This window comes from Puma concolor, chromosome A2 (assembly GCF_028749965.1).
Source record: "Puma concolor isolate L17-30 chromosome A2, mPumCon1.1.hap2, whole genome shotgun sequence".
Classification (NCBI taxonomy): domain Eukaryota; kingdom Metazoa; phylum Chordata; class Mammalia; order Carnivora; family Felidae; genus Puma; species Puma concolor.
Genome location: NC_141668.1, coordinates 78576757 through 78599595, shown reverse-complemented (window position 1 = coordinate 78599595; position 22839 = coordinate 78576757). Strand labels below are relative to the sequence as shown.

At 36.6% G+C, this 22839-nt stretch overlaps 1 protein-coding gene across 6 annotated transcripts in view; it reads right to left on the bottom strand.

Annotated features, from left to right (window-relative positions):
• Nucleotides 1-22839, bottom strand: part of SLC25A40 (solute carrier family 25 member 40) — a 69014-nt gene that overhangs the window by 36532 nt on the left and 9643 nt on the right. For all 6 annotated transcript variants that reach the window (XR_015248038.1, XR_015248037.1, XR_015248041.1 and 3 more), the window contains exons 2-6: nt 18220-18285; nt 16452-16572; nt 15170-15229; nt 13248-13354; nt 1239-1306 (exon numbers count right to left, since the gene is read on the bottom strand). Coding sequence is in view for 1 of the 6 variants with exons in the window: in XM_025929713.2 (XP_025785498.1) it covers nt 1239-1306; nt 13248-13354; nt 15170-15229; nt 16452-16548 (332 nt within the window). In the remaining 5 variants the exon portion in view is untranslated. The remainder of the gene's footprint in view (nt 1-1238; nt 1307-13247; nt 13355-15169; nt 15230-16451; nt 16573-18219; nt 18286-22839) is intronic.

The window sequence follows — 22839 nt, the reverse complement described above, 5'->3', positions numbered from 1 at the left end:
ATGTCTCCCTCTCCCTCTGCCCCTCACACGCTCATGCTCTGTCTCTCTCTGTCAAAAATAAATAAACATTAAAAAAAATTAAAATATACACCTCAAAGTTGACTAATTCACTCCATAAAAAGATACATTAAAAAGAAATGAGACAGGGGTGCCTGGGTGGCTCAGTCTGTGAAGTGGCCAACTTCAGCTCAGGTCATGATCTAGCGGTTCATGGATTTGAGCCCCGTGTTGGGCTCTGTGCAGCTCAGGGCCTGGAGCCTGCTGTCTCCCTCTCTCTGCTCCCTCCTCCGACTCATGCTCTGTCACTCTCTCAAAAATAAAACATTTAAAAAATTTAAAAGAAAAAGAAATGAAACAAAGTATTACTTGGGCTTTTTCCATTTAGCCTTACTAGTTTATCATATTAACTCATATAATAGCTAGTTAGTAGAGAATTAAAATTATCCAGTAAAGGGAAAGTACACACATCAGGGTATTTCTTGTTAGTAAAATAAATAAAAAACCAAATAACACCAAAGTCTTCATTTCAGAAAATGCAAACAAAATTATGCACCAAAGACCTAACACAGCAGGCCTGGTTGTTCAAATCTTCTTTATCTTCAGGAGGACCTTTCTGCATGCCTGACTTTTGGCCAACTCTAAGGAATTTAGCCCTTGGAATAGTCCCTGCAATAAGGTTTCTTCGGTATGTTTGTAGCACAAAGTCAACTTGTTTAGGCTGATTTGTGCAAATTATGTGGTTTTTGGTAAATATCTGTTTTCTTCTGGGGGGTCTGGAGTTCTGGTAATCACAGCTGGTCATAAAGCAAGGTCATCAATCCCAATGTAAGCTTCAGACTGCCATTCAAATGGATTTTAAGGTAGAAACACTTTGCACATGCTGCTGTACTTCAGTGGTGGACGAACAAGCATGTCCTGTGGGATGTCACCAGGGAGGGCCCTGGAAGCCTTGTGCCTGTCTGGTCAACTACTGTTGTGCCTTTCCCTTACTGATTCTGCTTTGTCTCCTTTTGCTGCAGTAAATCACAGACATGAGTATAACCTTAGGTCCTGTGAGTCCTTCTAACAAATCATCAAATATGTGGGTGGTTGTGAGACTCACAAAACAATGTTTTAGAAAATGAAAAAATCCTAATATTAAAAATTTTATGCACAATTTTATGCAACCATGTTTACTATAAGGCAAAATAAAACAGCAATCACCATTTAGTGAGAAAAAATAGTAAATTATAACTTACAAAGTAGGGGGAAGGCCACTCCACAGGGATTTAATGCCCTCATTTCGAATGATTTTCAAAAAGGCATCCTAAAATTATAATAGAAAAAAGTGTCAAAATATATCCCTGAACCCAACATTACAAACTTTTTGATAAATGATTGGTACACTGATTCTTTTAAGCATTTATGTCCAAAATATGAGTTTCTCAAACTTACATTACATCCATTCTTTTAAAACTTTCAAACATAAGTAAAACATTTCTGAATGATACTTTCTGCTAAGCAGAATAAAAACTATGTCACTAAGCTTTGGATTATTCTACTTAGGGCTTAGATGCCAAGTTTTATAAAGTTTATTATAAAAAGGAATTGGAGTAATAGCAGAGAATTGGTCAGATTAACTCTCTTGACCTACTAAAGAATCTGAGAAAATATTATTTAAACCCAATACTTGAATTCTCTGGAGAGGAATCAAAAGCAGGTAAAGATCGAGGAAAGTACTGTTAAGAGAGAGCAATGAGAGATTTGCAAGTTTGTAGCTTTTTGCCCATGGAAGTCAGTTGAGAACAGCACATGTACTTGCTTAAGGTGGCAAATACAGAGTGCGGGGTGGTAAATAAAGAGTGCACAAAGTTTGCATACAAAATCAGCCACAAAATTTGGCTCGCTAATAAATTATGCAATGCCTAGAGGAAGATAACAAAGTGCTGGCAACAGCAACAACAACAAAAAAAGCAGCAGCTAAAAGCTGCTGAGTGGAAGTTTCAGCTGCAACTCACCACAGGGGAACCTAAATATGGAGTCTGAATAGAGCCAAAGTTCAGTGCTAGAATTCTAGAACAAAACTGACTCTTTCGAATATAAAAGAAATCCAGAGTCCTTACAACGCATCATTCATAACTTCCACTATGCAATCATAATTGATTAGGGGTGCCTGGGTGGCTCAGTTGGTTAAGCGTCCAACTTTCAGCTCACGTCATGATCTCATGGTTCGTCAGTTCGAGCCCCGCTTTGGGCTCTGTGCTGACAGCTCAGAGCCTGGAGCCTGCTCCGGATTCTGTGTCTCCCTCTCTCTGCCCTTCCCCTGCTCTCTCTCTCGCTCTCTCTCAAAAATAAACATTAAAAAATTTTAAAAAATTGATTAGCTATAGAACAAAATATGCCCATACTTAAAGAAAAAGTAGTCAATAGAAATCAATACTGAAATTTCAAATAATATAGTTAGCAGACAAGAATTCTAAAGCAGCTATTATAAATATATTTAAAAAACTAAAAAGAGGATACATACATAATGAGTGAACAAATTTGGAATTTCAGCAAAGAAACAGTTACCATAAAAAACAGCCAAATGAAAATTCTAAACCTGAAATGAAAAATTCACTAAGTGGGCTTAATAGCAGAGTGGAAGCAGCAAATAAAGAGTTGGTGACCTTGAAGGTAGATCTTCAATCTGAAGAAGGGGGAGAAAAAGAATGAAGAAAAATGAACAGAGGCTCAGGGACACTGGGGTAACATTAAGTGGTAGAATGGTTTTATATGGAATCAGACAGGAAAGGAGAGAAAACAGTCTTAGAAATAACCTGAACAAATGATGGCCAAAAACCTCCCCAAATAAGTGAAACATACCAATTTACAGAGCCTAAAATCACAAGGGTCCCAAGCAAAATAAACACAGTGAAAACAAAAAAAGAAAAGAAAAATGATAAGGGGTGATACAAATGAAGGCTAACCTCTCATCGGACACATGGAAGGCCACAAGATAATGAATGACACGTTAAACGTACTGAAAAACACATTATGCCAGAATTTTGTATGTTGCCAAAACAGGCTTCAAAAAAATGCTTGATAAAGACATTTCACTAGAACAAAAGCTGAGAGAAAAACTGCCAAAATACCTGCACGAAAGAAATGTTGAGAAAAGTTCTTCAGGGAAGAGGGCCACAATGCCAAATAGCAACTAAGATCTTCAAACAAGTTAGGAAGTACAGGAGAAATGGTAAATATGCGGTTATATACGAAACATTTATTTTCCCCCTTTCTCCTTTTAACTACTTTAAAAGATACAAGACTCTAAATAAAAAATTCTAATAGTGAAATGTGGAATTTGTAACATGCAAAGATGAACTGTACACGAAGCTATAGCACAAATAAAGAGGAGAGTGAATGGTGTCAAGAACTGTGAAGGGGCTGGGACTGTACTCCACCTGCAAGTTGACAAATCAGCCAGCCACAGTATCATGAGAGCTGGTAGAAGATCAGAATCTCTGGGATAAGAGGTAAAGGACAGTTTATTACTCACAGGACCAGCAGCAGCCAGAGTATCAGCATTTCTGTGCCAGTTTCCTGAGCCCCAATTTCCACAAGGCAACCTGAAGAAGGCTGGAAGACACCTGAACATATGGTGGCCTGCATTATAGGAGGGGAAATCTGACCATAGGGAACCCAAATCCTCTATAATAGGCAGTGAGGATAACTTTCCTTTGCCCTAGAGGGAAACACTGTATCATCCAAGCTTATTCATTATGTAAACACCCTTGAAAAGATGGTAAGGACAAAGGACAGTCAGTACCTTGCTCAAAACTTATGCAAAAATGTGAAAGATTTTTGGAGAACGGTCTCCCTAGAAATGGGAATAGAGAAGTCAATGTAATATTAATTATAATTGAACTAATCCAAAAGAGAGCAAGGAGAAAAAAAACAAAAAGCAACAGAGGGAGCATATAGTATTGGACTGAAACTCAACCATGTTAGTAATTTTGGGGGCGCCTGGGTGACTCAGTTGGTTAAGCATTGAATGTTGCTCAGGTCACGATCTCACAGTTTGTGAGTTCAAGCCCCAAGTGGGGCTCTGTGCTGACAGCTCAGAGCCTGCAGCCTTCTTTGGATACTGTGTCTCCCTATCTCTCTGCCCCTCCCCTGCTCATGCTCTCTTTCTCTCAAAATTAAACATTAAAAAAATAAATTAAAAAATAAATAAAGTACTAAATTATCCAATTAAAAATCAGAGATTGTAAGAGAGGGTAACAAAAGAACAAGGCCCAGCTATGTCGTCTTGGAATAAAAGGATGGAAAAAGATATACTTTATAAATAATAATATGAGAAAACTGGAGTGGCTATATTATATGACAAAAATTTCAATATAATGAATACCAGTAGTGATAAAGACACTTCATTATGATGAAAATATGTCAGAAAAACATATCAAAATCCATGTAACAAACCTAAAAGAACTAAAAGGGAAAACAGACAAACTGTCAATCATAATTGAAGATTTTTATATCCTCTTTCAGTGACTGACAGAGTAAAGAAAAAATTGAGTAATAATCTAGAAGATCTAAATGAAACATCAGCCATCCTGACCTAATAGTTTATAGGATACTATGCCCAACAATTCCAGAGTACAGATTTTAAAGTGTACATAAAGGGGTGCGTAGGTGGCTCAGTCAACTGAGTGTTTCAAATCTTGATTTCAACTCAGTCATGATCCTACAGTCGTGGAATCGAGCCCCACTTAAGATTCTTTCTCTCTCTCTCTCCCTCTGGCCTTCTTTCCCACTTGTATGCTCTCACTCTTTCTAAAATAAATAAATAGATAGAGATAGATAGATAGTAGATGGGTAAAGTGCATATAAAATATTCAACAAGACAGATCATATGTAGGGCCATTAAGCAAGACTCAATAAATTTCAAAAATGTGAAAATTTACAGAGTATATTCCTCTAATCACACTGGAATTAAAAGTAGACATCAGGAGGGGCGCCTGGGTGGCGCAGTCGGTTAAGCGTCCGACTTCAGCCAGGTCACGATCTCGCGCTCCATGAGTTCGAGCCCCGCGTCAGGCTCTGGGCTGACAGCTCGGAGCCTGGAGCCTGTTTCTGATTCTGTGTCTCCCTCTCTCTCTGCCCCTCCCCCGTTCATGCTCTGTCTCTCTCTGTCCCGAAAATAAATAAAAACGTTGAAAAAAAAATTAAAAAAAAAAAAAAAAAAAAGTAGACATCAGGAATAACAGGATATCTAGAAAGTACCCCATTATTAAGAAATTAAAATACTACACTTCTAAACCCAGGGCAAAAAACAAAATTACAAGGGAAATCAGAAAATATTTCAACTGATAATAAAAACAGAACATCAAAATTGTGGAATACATCAAATTTAGTGCTCTGAAGGATATAGTTGCCACTTCTGTTCTCACAACAAGAAAAAAGCTGAACTGAAAAATTAACAACTTGTTTTACATTTAGAAACGTAACCAGTTTTCAAATATACCCCAAACTTATATTCTCCTTAACAAAGCTGAGCGAGGGAAACTATTTTATCAGACCCTCATTTACTGCAGTTTTGCCAAAATCTGCAATCTGGCACAGTGGAAATACCCAATTCATGCTCCGTAAGAGTAAGACCTAGTCATAGGACTATAGAATGTTTCTCTTCCTACATACTTACCACCCCATCAACAGGGCTCCTGTGAAACAGAGGATCACAGCTGAAAGAACCACAAACCTAAGACCCTATTTGAGCAGTCTCTAGGAAAACTCAAAGATGATAGCGAACAAGACAAAAAAATAGGACACTAGAGGGAACTTCATTCTCTGAGAACACAGCTATAACAGGCAGTAAACATAGACTAACTTCTAATCAGATAAACATATCACTTGACAATAAAGCTGTATTTACCTGTTTGTTTTTTTTTTAACCCAATACAACATGCCTGGCTTTCAACAAAAAAATTACAAAGCACGCTGAACGGCAAACAACACAGTCTGAAGAGACAAAGCAAGCATCAGAACCAGACTCATATATGGCAGAGATTTTAGAATTATCAGACTGGGAATCTAAAAACATTTAAAAAAAATTAAAAATAACTAAGATGAATATGCCAAGCGTTCTAATGGTAGTGTCAGAGGAGCAGAGGAAGAAAATGAGGAGGGGTTAGGGTTTTCCTGTCACCAGTGTAAGGCAAGCCAGAACTTCCTCTCTGCTGTCTTAGTCTGTTTGAGCTGCTATAACCAAGTACCTTATAAACGAAAGAAATTTATTTCCCACGTTTCTGGGGGCTGGAAGTCCCAGACCAGGGTGCCAGCAAGGTCACAGGGTCCTCTTCCAGGTCTTTGATTTCTCATTGAATTCTCACATAGTGGAAGGACAAGGGAACTCTGGGGTCTCTTTTCTAAGGACATTAATTCCGTACATGTCTGCCCTCATGACATAATCACCTCTCAAAGGCTACACCTCCTAATACCATCACATCAGGTATCAGGATTTCAACATATGAATTTTGGGGAGACACAAACATTCATATCATATCACCTGTGTAAGAGTAAAGAAACTCTCCACACGGTGTGCCCATGGAAGCTAAGTGAGGAACCTTAACTTCCAGCTACACTCAGTACTAACAAGGTGACACCCCTCTTCCTCTAACATTGTCTAAAAAGCCAGTCACAATAGAATGTTTCAGTAAGATTCAGAGTCTCATAATGTAATACTTAAAATTTCTTGGTTTCAATAAAAAAAAAATGATCACTTGTCATTCTAAGAAACAGGAAGATGTCAAACTGAATGAAAAGAGACAATAAACAGACGCCAACACGGAGAAAAGAAGAATATTAAAATTATCTGACATAGATTTTAAAGCAGTCAACAGAGAAATCACTGAATGATCATTTACAAACACATCCAAAAAATTAGGAAGGCTCAGCAAATAAATATACACCCAAAAACCCTATAAAGACAGAATTCTAAAAAATGTTCAAGTAACACATTAGAAGGCAGGAAAAATAAAACAGCAACAGAAAACAAAGAGAAAGCAAAAAAGGAAATGGTAGGCTGTTAACAATGGGACAACAGAACCAAAATGGAATCACATATGCTCACCCCTATGTCAGCACAACCGGCATAGTACCTAACCTAACTGCAGTTTCAGCCTCTCCTAAGAACATGACCTTTAATCAGTCAATGTGTAATTACCAGGTTAGCACTAGTGAGGTAATCTGCCAGACAGACCCCTACCTTCCCTCAGAGGAAGGTGACCTTGCCTGTAACAATCCACTCCTGGTTAGTAGAACTTCCTGGCCCCATCTTCTTCTGCCTATAAAAGTCTTCTGTTTGGTGTAGCTCCTCAGAGCTCCTTTCTACTTGCTAGATGCAACACTGCCCAAATCATGACTTGTTGAAATAAAGCCAATTAGATCTTCAAATTTAGTCAGTGAATTTTGCTTTTTAACAAAGATTAAGTTCTAATATATCTATAACTCTATTAAATATCAGTAGTCTAAATACATCTGGTAAAAGATAAAAACTGACAGTAGTTCAAAAAACATGACTCAATTATATGCCATTATGGGGAGCAAAATTTGCCACCACAAAATGTGACTTTTTGACATGTAGATTATTTTAGGCTGAATATTTTCAAGAAACATAAGGTTCAGGAAGAAACTTTGACCTTCTTTCTGTCTAAAAGAGTTTAGAAAGAGGAAGTGCTCTAGGAAGGGAGCTTTCACCATAGATAACTATAGTATAATATAAAGTAGGTGTGGTAGAGAGAAATCTAGCAAAATCTGTTAAAATTCCTGTGTCCCAATGTTTCTATGTGGTTCAGCACACATTATTTACCAAACATTTACTTTTTCATATTCCTGTGAATTGTCTTTATTCCTTTGAAGTCCCAGACCCCTCTCCCTTCTTAACTGTGGGTGGCATATAAACCTTAAATGCCTGCCTGGGGGCTGTATTATCTTACAGAGCACCTGTACATATGTAATTAAGTTTGATTTTCTCCTGTTAATCTGTCTCATTGTCAACACAGTAAAGATGTTATTTCTTCCCAAAGAGATATATAGCCTTAACACAATTTCTATAAAAATCTTAGTGACATTTTTTATAGATATAAAAATATTTTTCTAAAATTTATATGAAGAGACCAAGGAACTTCAGGAATAGCTAAAACAACTTTGAACAAGAAAAATAAAAATAAAGTGGGAGAAATCAGTCTACCCAATTTCAGGGCTTATATAGTTACAGTAATTAAGACTGTGTGATCTCAATACCCAAAAAACAAATAATCCAGTGAAGAAATGGGTAAAAGACATGAATAGACACTTCCCCAAAGAAGACATCCAGATGGCCAACAGACACATGCAAAAATGCTCAACATCACTCATCATCAGGGAAATACAAGCAAAAATGCTCAACATCACTCATCATCAGGGAAATACAAATCAAAACCACAAGGAGATACCACCTCACATCTGTGAGAATGGCTAACATTAACAACTCAGGCAACTACAGATGTTGGGGACGATGCGGACAGAGGATCTCTTTTGTACTGCCGGTGGGAATGCAAACTGGTGCAGCCACTCTGGAAAACAGTGTGGAGGTTCCTCAAAAAATTAAAAACAAAACTACCCTACGACCCAGCAAGTGCACTACTAAGCATTTATCCAAGGGATACAGGTATGCTGTTTCAAAGGGACACATGCACCCCAATGTTTATAGCAGCACTATCAACAACAGCCAAAGTATGGAAAGAGCCCAAATGTCCATTGATGGATGAATGGATAAAGAAGATATGGTATATATAAAATATGGAGTATTACTTGGCAATTAGAAAGAATGAAATCTTGCCATTTACAACTACGTGGATGGAACCAGAGGGTATTATGCTAAGCAAAATTAGTCAGAAAAAGACAAATATCCTATGACTTAACTCATATGAGGACTTCAAGACACGGAACAGATGAACATAAGGGAAGGTAAGCAAAAATAATATAAAAACAGGGAGGGGGACAAAACATAAGAGACTCTTAAATAATGGAGAACAAACAGAGGGTTACCAGAGGGGTTGTGGGAGGGGGGGACAGGCTAAATGGATAAGGGGCATTACAGAATCTACTCCTAAAATCATTGTTACACTATATGACAACTAACTTGAACGTAAATTTAAAAAACAATAATATATTAAATAAAGAAAAAAAAAAAGACTGTGTGGTACTGATATAGGTAATAGACAAAAAAATGAATGAGAGAGAGTAAAGAATTCAAAACTAGAGCCACAGAGTATGCCCAAATGATTCTTGATAAATGTGCAAAAGCACCTAATGGAGGAAAGACAGCCTTTTAACAAATCCAACTAGAAACCCATAGGCAAAATGAACAAAAGCAATGAAAAGGTCAACCTTGGGTTTATACTTTATGTAAGAATAATTCAAAATGGATCAAAGACTTACACATAAAACATAAAGCTATAAAACTTATTAAAGATAAAGCATTCTTAGATTTGACACCTAAAGCAAGAAAAAAAATGATAAGTTGAACTGCATCAAAATTAAGCTTTAACTCCATGAAAGACTGTTCAAGAGGATGAAAAGGTAAGTCTGAGAGTGGAAAAAATATGTGCAAATCCACATTCGAGAGAGGATTATTATCTAGATTTTATAAAGAGTTCTCAAAACTTAACAGTAAAAATACAAAGAGTTCAATTGGAAAATGGGCAGAAGACATGAGAAGCCATGTCCCTGAAGAGGATATACTAATAAACAATAAGCATATGAAAAGATGTTCAACATCATTAGCCACTAAGGAAATGCAAATTAAAACCACAATGAGATATCATTAGACATCTATCAAAACTGCTAAAAAGTGACAACATCAAAGGCTAGTGAGGATATGGAGAAATTAGAACAGTCACACACTGCCACTGGCAATGTAAAATGGTACCACTAGTCTAGAAAACAGATTGGCAGTTTCTTAAACTCTAAACATACAACTACCATGTGACCTAACAACTGCACTCCTAGGCATTTATCCCAGAAAAATGAAGACTTATGATGATATTAGGACTTATAAAATTAGAAATATACATTTTGGTCTTTGTCCATGGTTCCTGGCACATAGTTCCTAAAATCAATATAATTTCCTAATTGATAAAGAGCAGTGGAGCATCTTTTGTTCTAATATTTGGCCTTTTTTCTTAGTCCTACAAAGCTCCAAAGAATAAAGGTGAAAAGGGTATCTTTTGTTACTCATAACTGTGGGGGATAAACTTAGGAACCCCCCCCGGCTTACACCAATGGGTTAACAAGGCATAAAGAAATACAAGGCCATAGGATGCTCACACCCGAGCTTGGGTAAACAAGATTGGCACCCCAACAATAGGGAGGTGCAAAGGAACCCCAGGATAGAGAAGGGCACAAAGGCGCCCAATACAAAGATTTATGAGGTAAGCAAGATTAGGTGTTCAGGGCAGAAGTGCCCCCCAATTTAGTACTATAGCAAAAAGCTGCTTTCACAGGAGGAAAGGACCAAGTTACATAAACAGGTAAATTGAGCTATAGACTGCTGTGATGCAGGTGAAGCTGCCCAGAGCTGAGATGATTAACAAAAGAAAGGTGCCTTATTAACTCTGAAGTCAAGTGTCCTATCTGTCTCATCCCCTAGTCTAGCTAAGATAAACGGAGGTGGTACTTCACGTCCACTGTAAACAACCTTCTGCCCAACTGCCTGGCGCCCAGATTTTGTTTTGTTTTAACCCAAACCCCTAACCCCGAATATCTTCAAGACCCCCTTTTCCTCATGTCCCCAAGTTAATGTTCACAGATTCATTGCTTCTTTGTACATGCCCATCATGTTTGCAAGCCTTCTGATCCTAATAAAAATGGGGCTAATAAAAACCCTGATTCAGGGCTCTTGTCTTTTCCCAGACATTAGCCATCTCTTGCTTTTCATCGTGCATCCCGCTCTTTTGCTGGCCAAAAGAGAGCTTTAGACTTAGAGTCTATGACATGTAACAAATCTCTTTCAAACCCCATCAAATTTATGCTACAGAGGTGACTTATGAAAGGTCCCTCAGGACTGGGCACCTGGGTGGCTCAAGTCAGGTGAGTAGTCCTGTCTGACTCTTGATTTCAGCTCAGGTCACGATCCCAGGGTCAAGGATCAAGTCCCACTCCATACCGAGAATGGAGCCTGCTTAAAATTCTCTCTCTCCCTCTGCCCCTCTCCCTGCTAGTATACACATGCTCTCTCCCTCTCCCTGAAAAAAGAAAAAAATAAAAAATAAACATGAAAAGTCCCTAGATAAGCAGTGGATGGGGGGCTGGCTGCTGGAGTACCCAACCATGTGATTAAAGGGCTCAAACTTCTAGTCTCACTCCACTACTCTAACCCACACCCCAACTTCAGGGGCTCTGGGGAGGAAAAAGGGACAAGAGGTTACATTAATAACCAAAGGCCAATAATTTGATCAATCATGCCTATATAACAAAGCCTCCTTAAAAAATCCCTCAAGTATGGGGTTTAAAAACTTCCAACTTGGGGGGCGCCTGGGTGGCTCAGTCGGTTGAGCGTCCGACTTCGGCTCAGGTCATGATCTCGCGGTCCGTGAGTTCGAGCCTCGCGTCGGGCTCTGTGCTGACAGCTCAGAGCCTGGAGCCTGCTTCCGATTCTGTGTCTCCCTCTCTCTCTGCCCCTCCCCAGTTCATTCTCTGTCTCTCCGTGTCTCAATAATAAATAAACGTTACAAAACATTTAAAAAAAAAAAAAAAAAAAAAAAAAAAAAAACTTCCAACTTGGTGAGCACAGCACATGGAAATTCAAGGAGGGTGACATACCTAGCGAATGAAGCTCCATACCCACCCCCCGAGTCTTGCACTAATGTGTCTCTTCTACCAGGCTATATTCCTGAGGTGTACCCTTTCATAAAAAGCTGGTCATCTAGTTAGTAAACTATTTTCTTGAGTTCTGTGAGCTATTTAGCAATTCACTGAATCTGAAAAGGGGGTTGCAGGAACCTTTGTTTACAACCAGTTACTCAGAAACACAGGTGACAACCTGATCTATGATTGGCATCTGAAGTGGGAATAGTCCTATGGTGTCAGAATGGAGTTAAACTCTAGGATACCTAGGTGGTGTTCATTAATACTTGAAGAATTGTTTGGAATAAGGGAAAAAACCCACATATCTGGTTGAGAAATGTTGTAAATAGAGTGTTCGCAGAAAAAAAACAGTGAGTAGTTTGTTTTGTTTTTTAATACTTTCACACAAAAACCCGGAAATGAATCTATGTAACAGATTTATTTGAAACAGCCCCAAACTAGAAACAACCCAAAAAGCAAACTGTGGTACATCAATATCATGGAACTACTGAGCAATGAAAAAGAACAAACTATTGATAAATGCAACAACCTGAATGAATCTCCAGATAATAATGATAAATGAAAAGTGCTAATCCAAAAATGTTATATATGTTATTATTCCATCCACAGAACATTCTTGAAATGAGAAAGTGATATAAATGAAGAACACATGGGGCACCTGGGTGGCTCAGTCAGTTGAGCATCCGACTTTGGCTCACTTCATGATCTCACGGTTTGTGGGTTCAAGCCCCACGTCAGGCTCTGTGCTGACAGCTCAGAGCCTGGAGCCTGCTTCGGATTCTTTGTTTCCCTCTCTCTCTGCCCTTCCTCTGCTCACGTGCTCTCTCTCTCTCTCTCAAAAATAAATAAACATTAACAAATTTTTTTTAAAAAAATGAAGAACACATTAGCGGCTGCCAGATGTTAAGTAAGGAGCAGTTGAGAACACAAAGGAAATGGGTGTGGCTATAAAAGGGAAACAGGAAGGATCCTTGTGGTGATGGAATTATTCTACACCTTAAATGTATCAATGCCAATATCCTGGATGTGATATGGTACCACTTTTGTATGATGTTACCACTTGGGGGGAAGTAGGAAAAAGGTATATGGGATCTGTCTGTATATTTTTCTTAAAATTGTTATTATCTATAATTATGTCAAAATTAAAAAGTTCATTTTTTCTTTTCATACAAAAAAGTACAAACAGATGAAAAGAAAGTTAATAAATTAATTAAAAGCAAAGCAGTACTTGCCTTTTCCTGCCTTACATCTACCTTTTAACTCTGGATAACTGTGCTGTGTCATGGACTTTTTACTCTCTTACAATTAGAAAAATCTTTCATACATAAATCGTAAAAATAGAAAACATATTGTGATTATAAATAACATAATCTCCTTACCAATGTACCCTGGAATCGTCCTGGCTTCTTATACCATGCTCTGTTGCCTTCCTCTTCACAAACACATAGATGATCCATAAGTCCATTACTATATACAAAACATTTTCCTAACAAAGAAGATCCCAACAGTCAAAACCTACTTCACACAACTATTCTATTTTTACAGATGAACAAATTCAAAGTACAAGGAGTTGACTAGAAAATTATGAAAAGAGATATACCTTTGTTTTCACCTTTTAGGATGAAAAATACATATGCTGATTTGCTTATGACATAGCACTAGTCTCTAAACTCAAAGTAGTGAAAAGTAATAGAGTAAATTTTACATTTTCAGAATGTAGAAAGCAAATGCACACAGAAATAAATTCTTTTAGGGTATATGAGGGAATACAGGGGGGAAATAAAGGAGGAAAACCTGTTTTGAAAAGAGAACATGGGTGTACATCCTATTTGACAAGAAGAAAACTGTGGTATACAAGGGAAATTCAGGCAATAAAATTTTTTTTGGACTATACATAAGTGAAACAGACATATAAATAAATAAAAACATACACATAAATCTAATGTACACTTGAAAGTTGCTTAGAGAGTAGATTTTAAAAGTTCTCATCACAAGAAAATGTTAATTGTGTGAGGTGATGGAACACTGACTAAACTTACTGGGTTGATCATTTTGCAATACACACATACATTAATTCATTATGTGGCACACCTAAAACTAATTAATGTTATATGTCAATTATATCCCAATTAGAAAAATACACTATTTAAAAAGGTTCTTCTCACCAATGTAAATTGTGCTATGCTTTGTCCCTTGCTCTCTATTTATACTGCTCAATCTAGACATTCATCAGCTCCCACCTAATTTACTACAACTTTCCCTAATAGCAACTCCTGCCAATTATTGGACTCACTCTAGCTGCCAAAATTACCTTTTCTGTTCAACCATGTATAATTCTGTGAGTTTCATAATATGTAAGTCTAAGTGTCTCCTTCTGCTTTTAAGGATTTCTTAAATGTGTAGGAAACTACCTTCCCTTTAACTCTCCTATAATCCATGTATACTTTCCTCCATCTGAAATATGCCTATTGTTCATTCCATCTCAGTACTGTGTTCATCAGAGGGGCATCTATGTCCAAGCCAACATTCTCATAGTCCAAGCAATCTGTTTTCTGCTACTTAAACATGTTTGAGGGGCACCTGAATAGCTCAGTTGGTTAAGCATCCGACTTCAGCTTGAGTCATGATCTTGTGTTTCATGGGTTTAGCCCTGCGTCGGGCTCTGTGCTAATAGCTCAGAGCTTGGAGCCTCCTTTGGATTTTGCATGTTCCTCTCTTTTTCTGTCCCTCCCCACCTTGTACTTTCTCTCTCTCTCTCAAAAATAAATAAACATTAAAAAAAATTTTAACATGTTTAAAATATCATCTTTATAAAATTGTGGAAGATTGATAAAGGAATTGCTATTTTTTTCCCATCTAATAAAAATACATGACTACTCTTTTCAAATTCACATAAACCATACTATCCTGATAAAATAATGATTTCTAAGCACTATATTCACGCACCAGTTGGATGACTGTTGGATGAATGTTCTAGGATGGGCAGAACTCTCAGACTAAGGAGGAAGCTAGAGTCTAAGATTCCTTACACTTTTAATTGTGCTCTTGTGAGACACATACTCAAATATTAAATCACCCGATACTTTAATCAGCTATATAAAAGAGTTATAAGTGTTTTATATATATTTGTTTTAGGGCTAGACTCCATCACGTACAACTAAGTACGTGCCAAAAAGCATTTCTGCATGAGGATAAAGAGGCATGAACTTTAAAAAATTAACAAAAAATATTTTTCAAACAAAAATGAATAAAGTAACATTTAAAAACCTAACAAGATTTTCAGGATAACTAGTACACATACCTTTGGAGAATGGGTTCCTTTGCGCTTGCAGTCGAATTTTAACGACATCCAGAGGAGTCACTATGAAGAAACATAAATTTTAATTAATAATACCTGTAAATTATACAGATATTTGTCCAAATATGACAAAATGTAGCAAATCATACCCCTCTTCATGACTATATGAGTAAGATTATTTATCTCAAAGTGGTTTTAAATGTAACATTCTAATTTTTTGCCCTTGAATTCTGTTTAAAAGAGGATCAATGAGAAGACAATTACTTCTCTCATCACTAAACTATCATTTATAATATTTCTATAATAATTCCATTCCAAACCTAAAATACTAGTATTTTTAAGAAACTATATCATCTAAGGTAAAGAATAAAAGTTTTAGAAGTCTATATAAAAATTTGAGAATAACTCTATTACAAGTAATCAACAATATTAGTTTTTCTAACACATTAAATTTAGCTATATCAAATAAAAACTATAGATAATGAAAAAGTGAGTAAGCTAGCCATAAATCGTCTTTACTGTCACATTGTGTTACTCCATTTGGGAATAGCACAGTAAAGGAGAATTGTTTTCATTTGCATGCTATTTTATCCAAGTAGGAAAAAATGCCGAATAGTGGTTGAAGAAACCTTTTCCTTATCTGAGAATGAGGAAGTCACATTAGATTATCTTTAAGGTCTTTACAACAGTAACTGAAGTAAGATAGCACATCCAACAGTAATACATTTATATGTGTTCTAATCATCTGCTATCTTATCTAAATAAACTAGCCATCTATCACCTAACTATATTGTTTGTCTTTCTCTAGAAGAAATAGACTGTAAAAAACAGAAAATGTGGCCAAAGGAATTTAAGAAATTCACTGTTAATGCAAGCAAAAGAAAACGTAACTTGTATTTGTTGCTACCATAAGTTGCCCAAGTTCTAAATCATTCATTACACTAATATTTTATCCTATTTTCTTGTTTCCTTTTAAAAAAGGCTAATAGAGTCATAAAAGTTCAATATTGACAGGCACTTCAATATTGGTCTGAGCCCCTGATTTCATAGGTAAAAATGAAGTTCAGAGAGAAGTAGGGACTGTCTCAAACTGCACTCAGCCTAAGAATGGCAAAGACTGTAATAAAATTCAAGTCTCTTGATTCTCTCTCCAGAGTTATTTTTATGTTACGCTGATGGAGAGATATGATGAAGCATGAATGATAATACTATCATTATTTCAGACAGTAAATTCAAATGGAAATCTATAACAGTTACATAATCTATAACATTAACATTATTTTACCCATTAGTGATGTCAGGATAGCTCCAGTACAAGAGGCAAACATTTGTTGAAGGGGTGTCACTTTGATAATCTGTGGTCCCTCTGACTCAGGATCCATATTTTTAACTGACTAAAGAAAAATCTGTTAAGGAAAATCAAAATTTAAAATAGGAGTTTAATGAAAATCCCTCAGATCTGACTGCTAAAAATTAAATCATCTATAAAAACAGTAGCCAGCATTAATATCAAAGCACGTGCTGTTGACCACAATCAAAAATAAATATATATAAGTTCTACACAAAGGCACTAACTACACAATTGTCATTAATAGAACATGCACTCTGATTTTCCAAAAATGGTAGTGCACTTAAGCTGTGTGAGCAGCATCACATTTGTAAGACAGTTCATAGAGCAGTAAGAATACAGACTCTGGCCATGTAACAGAATGAAGGCACCTGATCAACAAGGCCCAGAATCTGTGTATTTAGCCTCATAAGAACTACGTATATACTCTAATATAGAGCTAGCAAATATATCATTATTTCTGATGCATGCCAAAAGTTGCTCCAAAGGTATAAAATAAAAACACATAATCTTCAAAAGAGGCATTATCTTAGAAAAATTTGATGTGAAAAGCAATATATACTCTTTTCTAAAAAGTTAGTTAATATAAAAAAGTATAAAAACCACTTATAAACCTTTTATTCAAAAATAACCACTAGCAATATAAGGGTATCACCTTTCCAAATGTCTATGTACACACAAATGCATATATAAGTATGTACGTGTATATAACATATACACACATGCACCTGCAGATTACACATAATAAATCAAACACGTACAAACATGTGTATACCTGTGTACATGCATCTTTTTAAAAAAACAAATAGGTTAATACTATTCATAATGTTTAGTAGCAGTGTGGACCCTTAAAAATACATTACAGACATTGTATCAATATATATAGATTTATACTATCATTTCTAATACTTTGAGTTTTTGATTGTATTTAATCAGTCTCACATTGTTGGATATTTAGGTCACTGTCAAATTTTCATTATTCATTCACTCATACACTCTTGTATAAATATCCTCATATACATAGTTTTTTGTAGTCTTCCTAGAATTACTATATAAGAAAAAGTAAGCTTACTAGGCTTAACTAAAAACTTGAGATAAATTGCCAAAATGCTTTCCAGAAAGACTGGACCAATTTATACTTCCACTGGAAATAAATGAGTTCCTATTAACCCAGAATTTCACCAAACTCACTCTCTCTCTCTCTCTCTCACAAACACACGTTGGTATCACATATTTTTTTTGTGAACAATTTGAAAGTAGGTTGAATACATCACACCTCTTCATCCTAAAAACCTCAGAATATTCTTAAAAATTTTTTTAATGTTTATGTTTTTGAGAGAGAGAAAAAGAGAGACAGAGCATTAAATCATCTATAAAATGATGGGAGAGGGGTAGAGAGAGAGGGAGACCACAGAATCTGAAGCAAGCTCCAGGCTCTGAGCTGTCATCATAGAGCCTGACCTGGGGCTCGAAAGCACAAACTGTGAGATCGTGACCTGAGGCGAAGTCAGATACTTGACCAACTGAGTCATCCAGGTGCCTTACCTCAGAATATTCTTACATTTCACAGTAACATTATCAAATTGAGGAAACTTAATTTAGAGAGTATCCTATGGTTCATATTCCAATTTTATCAATCATCCCAATAATGAACTTCATAAAAATGGTAGTCTTATCATTTCTTCAGACTTTTCTTACTACTCACCTGGTTTAAGTCTTTTCCTCAACTCTATGCTGCAATATTTTGTTTGTAACATCAGTAGCTGAAAATCTGTAGTGAAAAATGAAAGTAATTGTCTTATTTTTTCACACAAGAAAAGGAGAACCTAAGGAAAGGAGTATGTAAAAAAAAACAAAAGACAAATCAACAAATATTTACTGAGTATCCTCTTTTACACACTTTGAGGAATATTGCCACAGTAAATTTATTCTGCTAAAAAAACCCAAAAACAATTCTAGAACCTGCACACTCTGATTAACCTTAGCATCACTGAGTAAGATTTTGTGCTGCAAAATTAAGTATTCAGCATTATCTATCTATGAAGTATTTTTTAGGAAAAAAGTTTAATCTAAATCTAAACAATCCACTGGATCTAAGTTCCAATTTATAGGAAATTCAGAGACTCAAGTAACATGGTTAAGAATACCACAAAATAGGAGAAATTGTAACACTCTATAGGACTATTGTCTTGGTTTCAACAAATGAAATTAAGGTGGGAAAAAAGCAGGGGAAGGAAAACTGTTCTAGTATAAGGGAATCTTGTGAGAGTTACATCTTGACTCAAATAAATGAAATTTTAAAAGTCAGTTTGAGGGTAAATAAGGAAATCTAAACATTGTCTACATATCAGATATTAAACAATTATTACTGATTTTGTTTGATGAGATAATAGTACTATGGTTATACTGGAAGTGTCTTTTTTTCAATTAGAATTTTTATTTATTTATTTTTAGAGAAAGAGAGAGAATGAGAATGAGAAAGAGAAAGAAATAGAGTGTGTGCCATGAAGGGGGAAGGGCAGAGAGAGCGCATCCCAAATGTGGATTACTTTCACAACCATGAGTTCATGACCTGAGCTGAAATCAATAGACACTTAACGGACTGAGCCACCCAGGCACTCCCAGAAGTGTCTTTTTTTTTTTTTTTTTTTAAGAGAGTCACAGTGTAAGTATTACAAAGCTAAAGTGTTATGATAGCTGCAGTTTACAATACTTCAGAACAAATAAATATACTAATGTTAATAATCTGCTGGGGTGCCTGGGTGGCTCAGTCAGTTAAGAGTTTGACTCTTGGATTGAGCTTCACGCTGGGCATGAAGCCTGCTTAGGATTCTCTCTCTCCCTCTACCCTTCCCCTGCTGTGTACACACTCTCAAAACAAACAAACAAACTCCTAAATCTAGGTGGTAAATATACCATAAGTTTTTCACTGTTCTGTATTTTTCTGTATATGGGAAAATTTGAACAATGAAATTTTTTTTAGTTCCTGAAATTTATGTAGAAACTTCAAGTCAAGTCCAAGAAAATACTTTTAACATTTGTTTATTTGAACAGTTAAGTGGAAAAATAATAAACATATGCTAGAATATAGGTGTACTCCTCCTCCAGAAAACTAAAAAGGCCTACAATGCTTTATTTTGACATCCTTTCCAGCAAAGTTGTTAACCTGAATATGCTCAAACCAGAAAAAAGAGTCAAAAAAACTGATATATTTCTAACAATTATATAGAATTATATAGAATGTAAGTCAGAAATTCAGTTGTAACATTTGAGAACTCAGAATTAAGGTTATTGGACTTTTTATTTCTTCTTAATAGAAAAGTGTTTTAAAAAAATTATAGCAGCAATTTTTATAAGATCATAATCTACTTAACAATGAGATCTGAAAAATTAGTCTCTTTTTCAATTTATCTGAAAAATAATATGGGAAAAAATGAACAACATAACCACAGATTTGGAGGCAGATGGAGAAAAAGTGGGAAGTAATAATCATTGAGGACTGTCTAGAACTTATAACATATTCTCCAGTGTTTTAAATTCCTTACAGTCCTATCATCCTACTTATCTTTTTTCTTTGCATCCTTCTACTCTTCTATTGGGGGAAATGATTTTAACATTAATATATCCTGTAAACTCAGTATATTTTGTAAAGAAATATTCTGCAAGAAAAGCTTTTTCCCTAAGTCCCCCAGCTCCTATTTTTTACACCTTTTCTGCATTCTACACAGTACTTAAGTTGGTATTAATAGTTTGGTATACACCGCCAAGGTGATTTTCAAGTATAAAAGGCAAACATTCTCAAGCATGAATAATGAACGAGCCCTTCTTGGGGCAAGAAATAAATTTAATTAGTGACAAAATAATACTCAACCAAACAATGGATGGAGAGGCTTTAGTTAAAAGGATTAGGGCAATACCCAAGTTGGAGGACAGTAAATCAACACATACTTCGTATCATCAGAATTTTTAATTTTTTTCAGTCAAATATGTTAACTGCTATCTTTTTTTTAAATTTATGTTTTTATTTTATTTCTGAGAGAGAAAGAGAGAGAGAGAGAGAGTGTGTGTGTGTGTGTGTGTGTGTGTGTGTGTGTGTGAGCAGGGGAGGGGCAGAGAGAGGGGGAGACACAGAATCCAAAGCAGGCTCCAGGCTCAGAGCTGTCAGCACAGAGCCTGATGCGGGGCTCGAAATCCCCAATTGTGAGATCATGACCTCAACCGACTGAGCTACCCAGGCGCTCCTAGTTTTACAATTTTAGATCTTACATTCAAATCTTAACCCACTTGGGAGTTGATTTTTGTGTATGGTATAAGAGAAGGGTCAAAGTTCTTTTTTTTTCCTTAATATTTATTTATTCTTGAGAGAGAGAGAGAAAGAGAGAAACAGAGTGTGAGTGGGAGATGAGCAGAAAGAGAGGGAGTTAAGTTTATCATCTTTCCCTTTATAGACAATACCTTTTTGTTTCCTCTTTAAGCAATCTTTCCTTACTTAAAAGTCCAAAAAACATATGCCTCCCTAGGTGTGTTGAAGTTGTGCTATTGAACAGATATTAATTCTTTAATCTAAGTGTAATTTTTTATTAAAAAAAATGTTTTTGGGGCGCCTGGGTGGCTCAGTCGGTTGAGCGTCCGACTTCGGCTCAGGTCATGATCTCGTGGTCCGTAGGTTCGAGCCCCGCGTCAGGCTCTGTGCTGACTGCTCAGAGCCTGGAGCCTGTTTCAGATTCTGTGTCCCCCTCTCTCTCTGACCCTCCCCCGTTCATGCTCTATCTCTCTCTGTCTCAAAAATAAATAAACGTTAAAAAAAAAAAATTTTTTTTTTTAAATGTTTTTAATGTTTATTCATTTTTTTTTAGAAACAGAGCACAAGTCGGGGAGGGGCAGAGAGAGAGGGAGACACAGGATCTGAAGCAGGCTCCAGGCTCTGAGCTGTCAGCAGAGAGCCCCACATGGGGCTTGAACTCATGAACTGTGAGATCACGACCTGGGCCGAAGTCAGTCACTTAAATGACTGAGCCACCTAGGCACCTTTAAGCAGATTTTTTTAAATAGCATGTGAAATAGTGAGCCAATTGCATCATTTTCCAGGTGAAAACAGGTAACTATTTTCTCCAGGTCCAATTACTAAATAATCCCTCTTTTCTCCTCTAAACAGGTGCTTTGTGGAACTGTTTCTAGGCTCTCTATTCTATTTTGTTATCCATACTTAAACCTTACCACACTGCATTATTATGTAGTTGTAATAGGCGCTTATATATGTGGTAGGGTAAATCCACCCTACCTGTTCTTCAGAAATATCATGGCTGTTCTTGGCCTTGTGGTCTCCCATGTAAATTTAAAAATCATCCACAGGGCTCCTGAGTGGCTCAGTCAGTTAAGTGTCTGACTCTTGGTTTTGGCTCAGGTCATGATCTCACAGTTGTGAGATCAAGCCCCTCCACTCAGTGTGGAGCCTGCTTAAGATTCTCTCTCTTCCTCTCCCTCTGCCCCTTCCCTGGCTCATGCTTTTTTTCTTTTCCTCTCTCTTTCCAAAAAAATAAAAAATAAAAATAAAGAGAAAGTCAATCAAAACACTACTGAGTCATCACACAGAAAGACAGCAAGAGGGAAAAAAAGTAACAGAGAATTACAAAAATAACCAGAAAACAATTAACAGATGGCAGTAAGTACACACCTATCAATAAATTACTTCAAATGTAAATGGTCTAAACGCTCAAATCAAAAGACATAGGATGGCGGAATGGATAAAAAACCAAGACTCAGGGCGCCTGGGTGGCGCAGTCCGTTAAGCGTCTGACTTCAGCCAGGTCACGATCTCGCGGTCCGTGAGTTCGAGCCCCGCGTCGGGCTCTGGGCTGATGGCTCAGAGCCTGGAGCCTGTTTCCGATTCTGTGTCTCCCTCTCTCTCTGCCCCTCCCCCGTTCATCCTCTGTCTCTCTCTGTCCCAAAAATAAATAAACGCTGAAAAAAAAAAAAACAAGACTCATCTATATGCAGACTATATTTCAGACCTAAAGACACATAAAGAATGAAAGTGGAAGGATGGAAAAAGACACCATACGAACAGAAGCAGAAAAAAAAGGCTGGTATCTGATCTGAGTAAAAACTCAAATCAGATAAAACAGACTTTGAAACAAAGACTGTAATAAGAGACAAAGTATTTACATAATGATAAAGGGGCAATTCAACAAGAAGGTATAACAATTGTTGTAAATATCCACAAACCCAACACTGGAGCACCTAAATGCATAAAACAAACATTAACAAACATAAAGGGAGAAATTGAGAGTAACACAGTAATAGTAAGGGACTTTAACACCCCTTA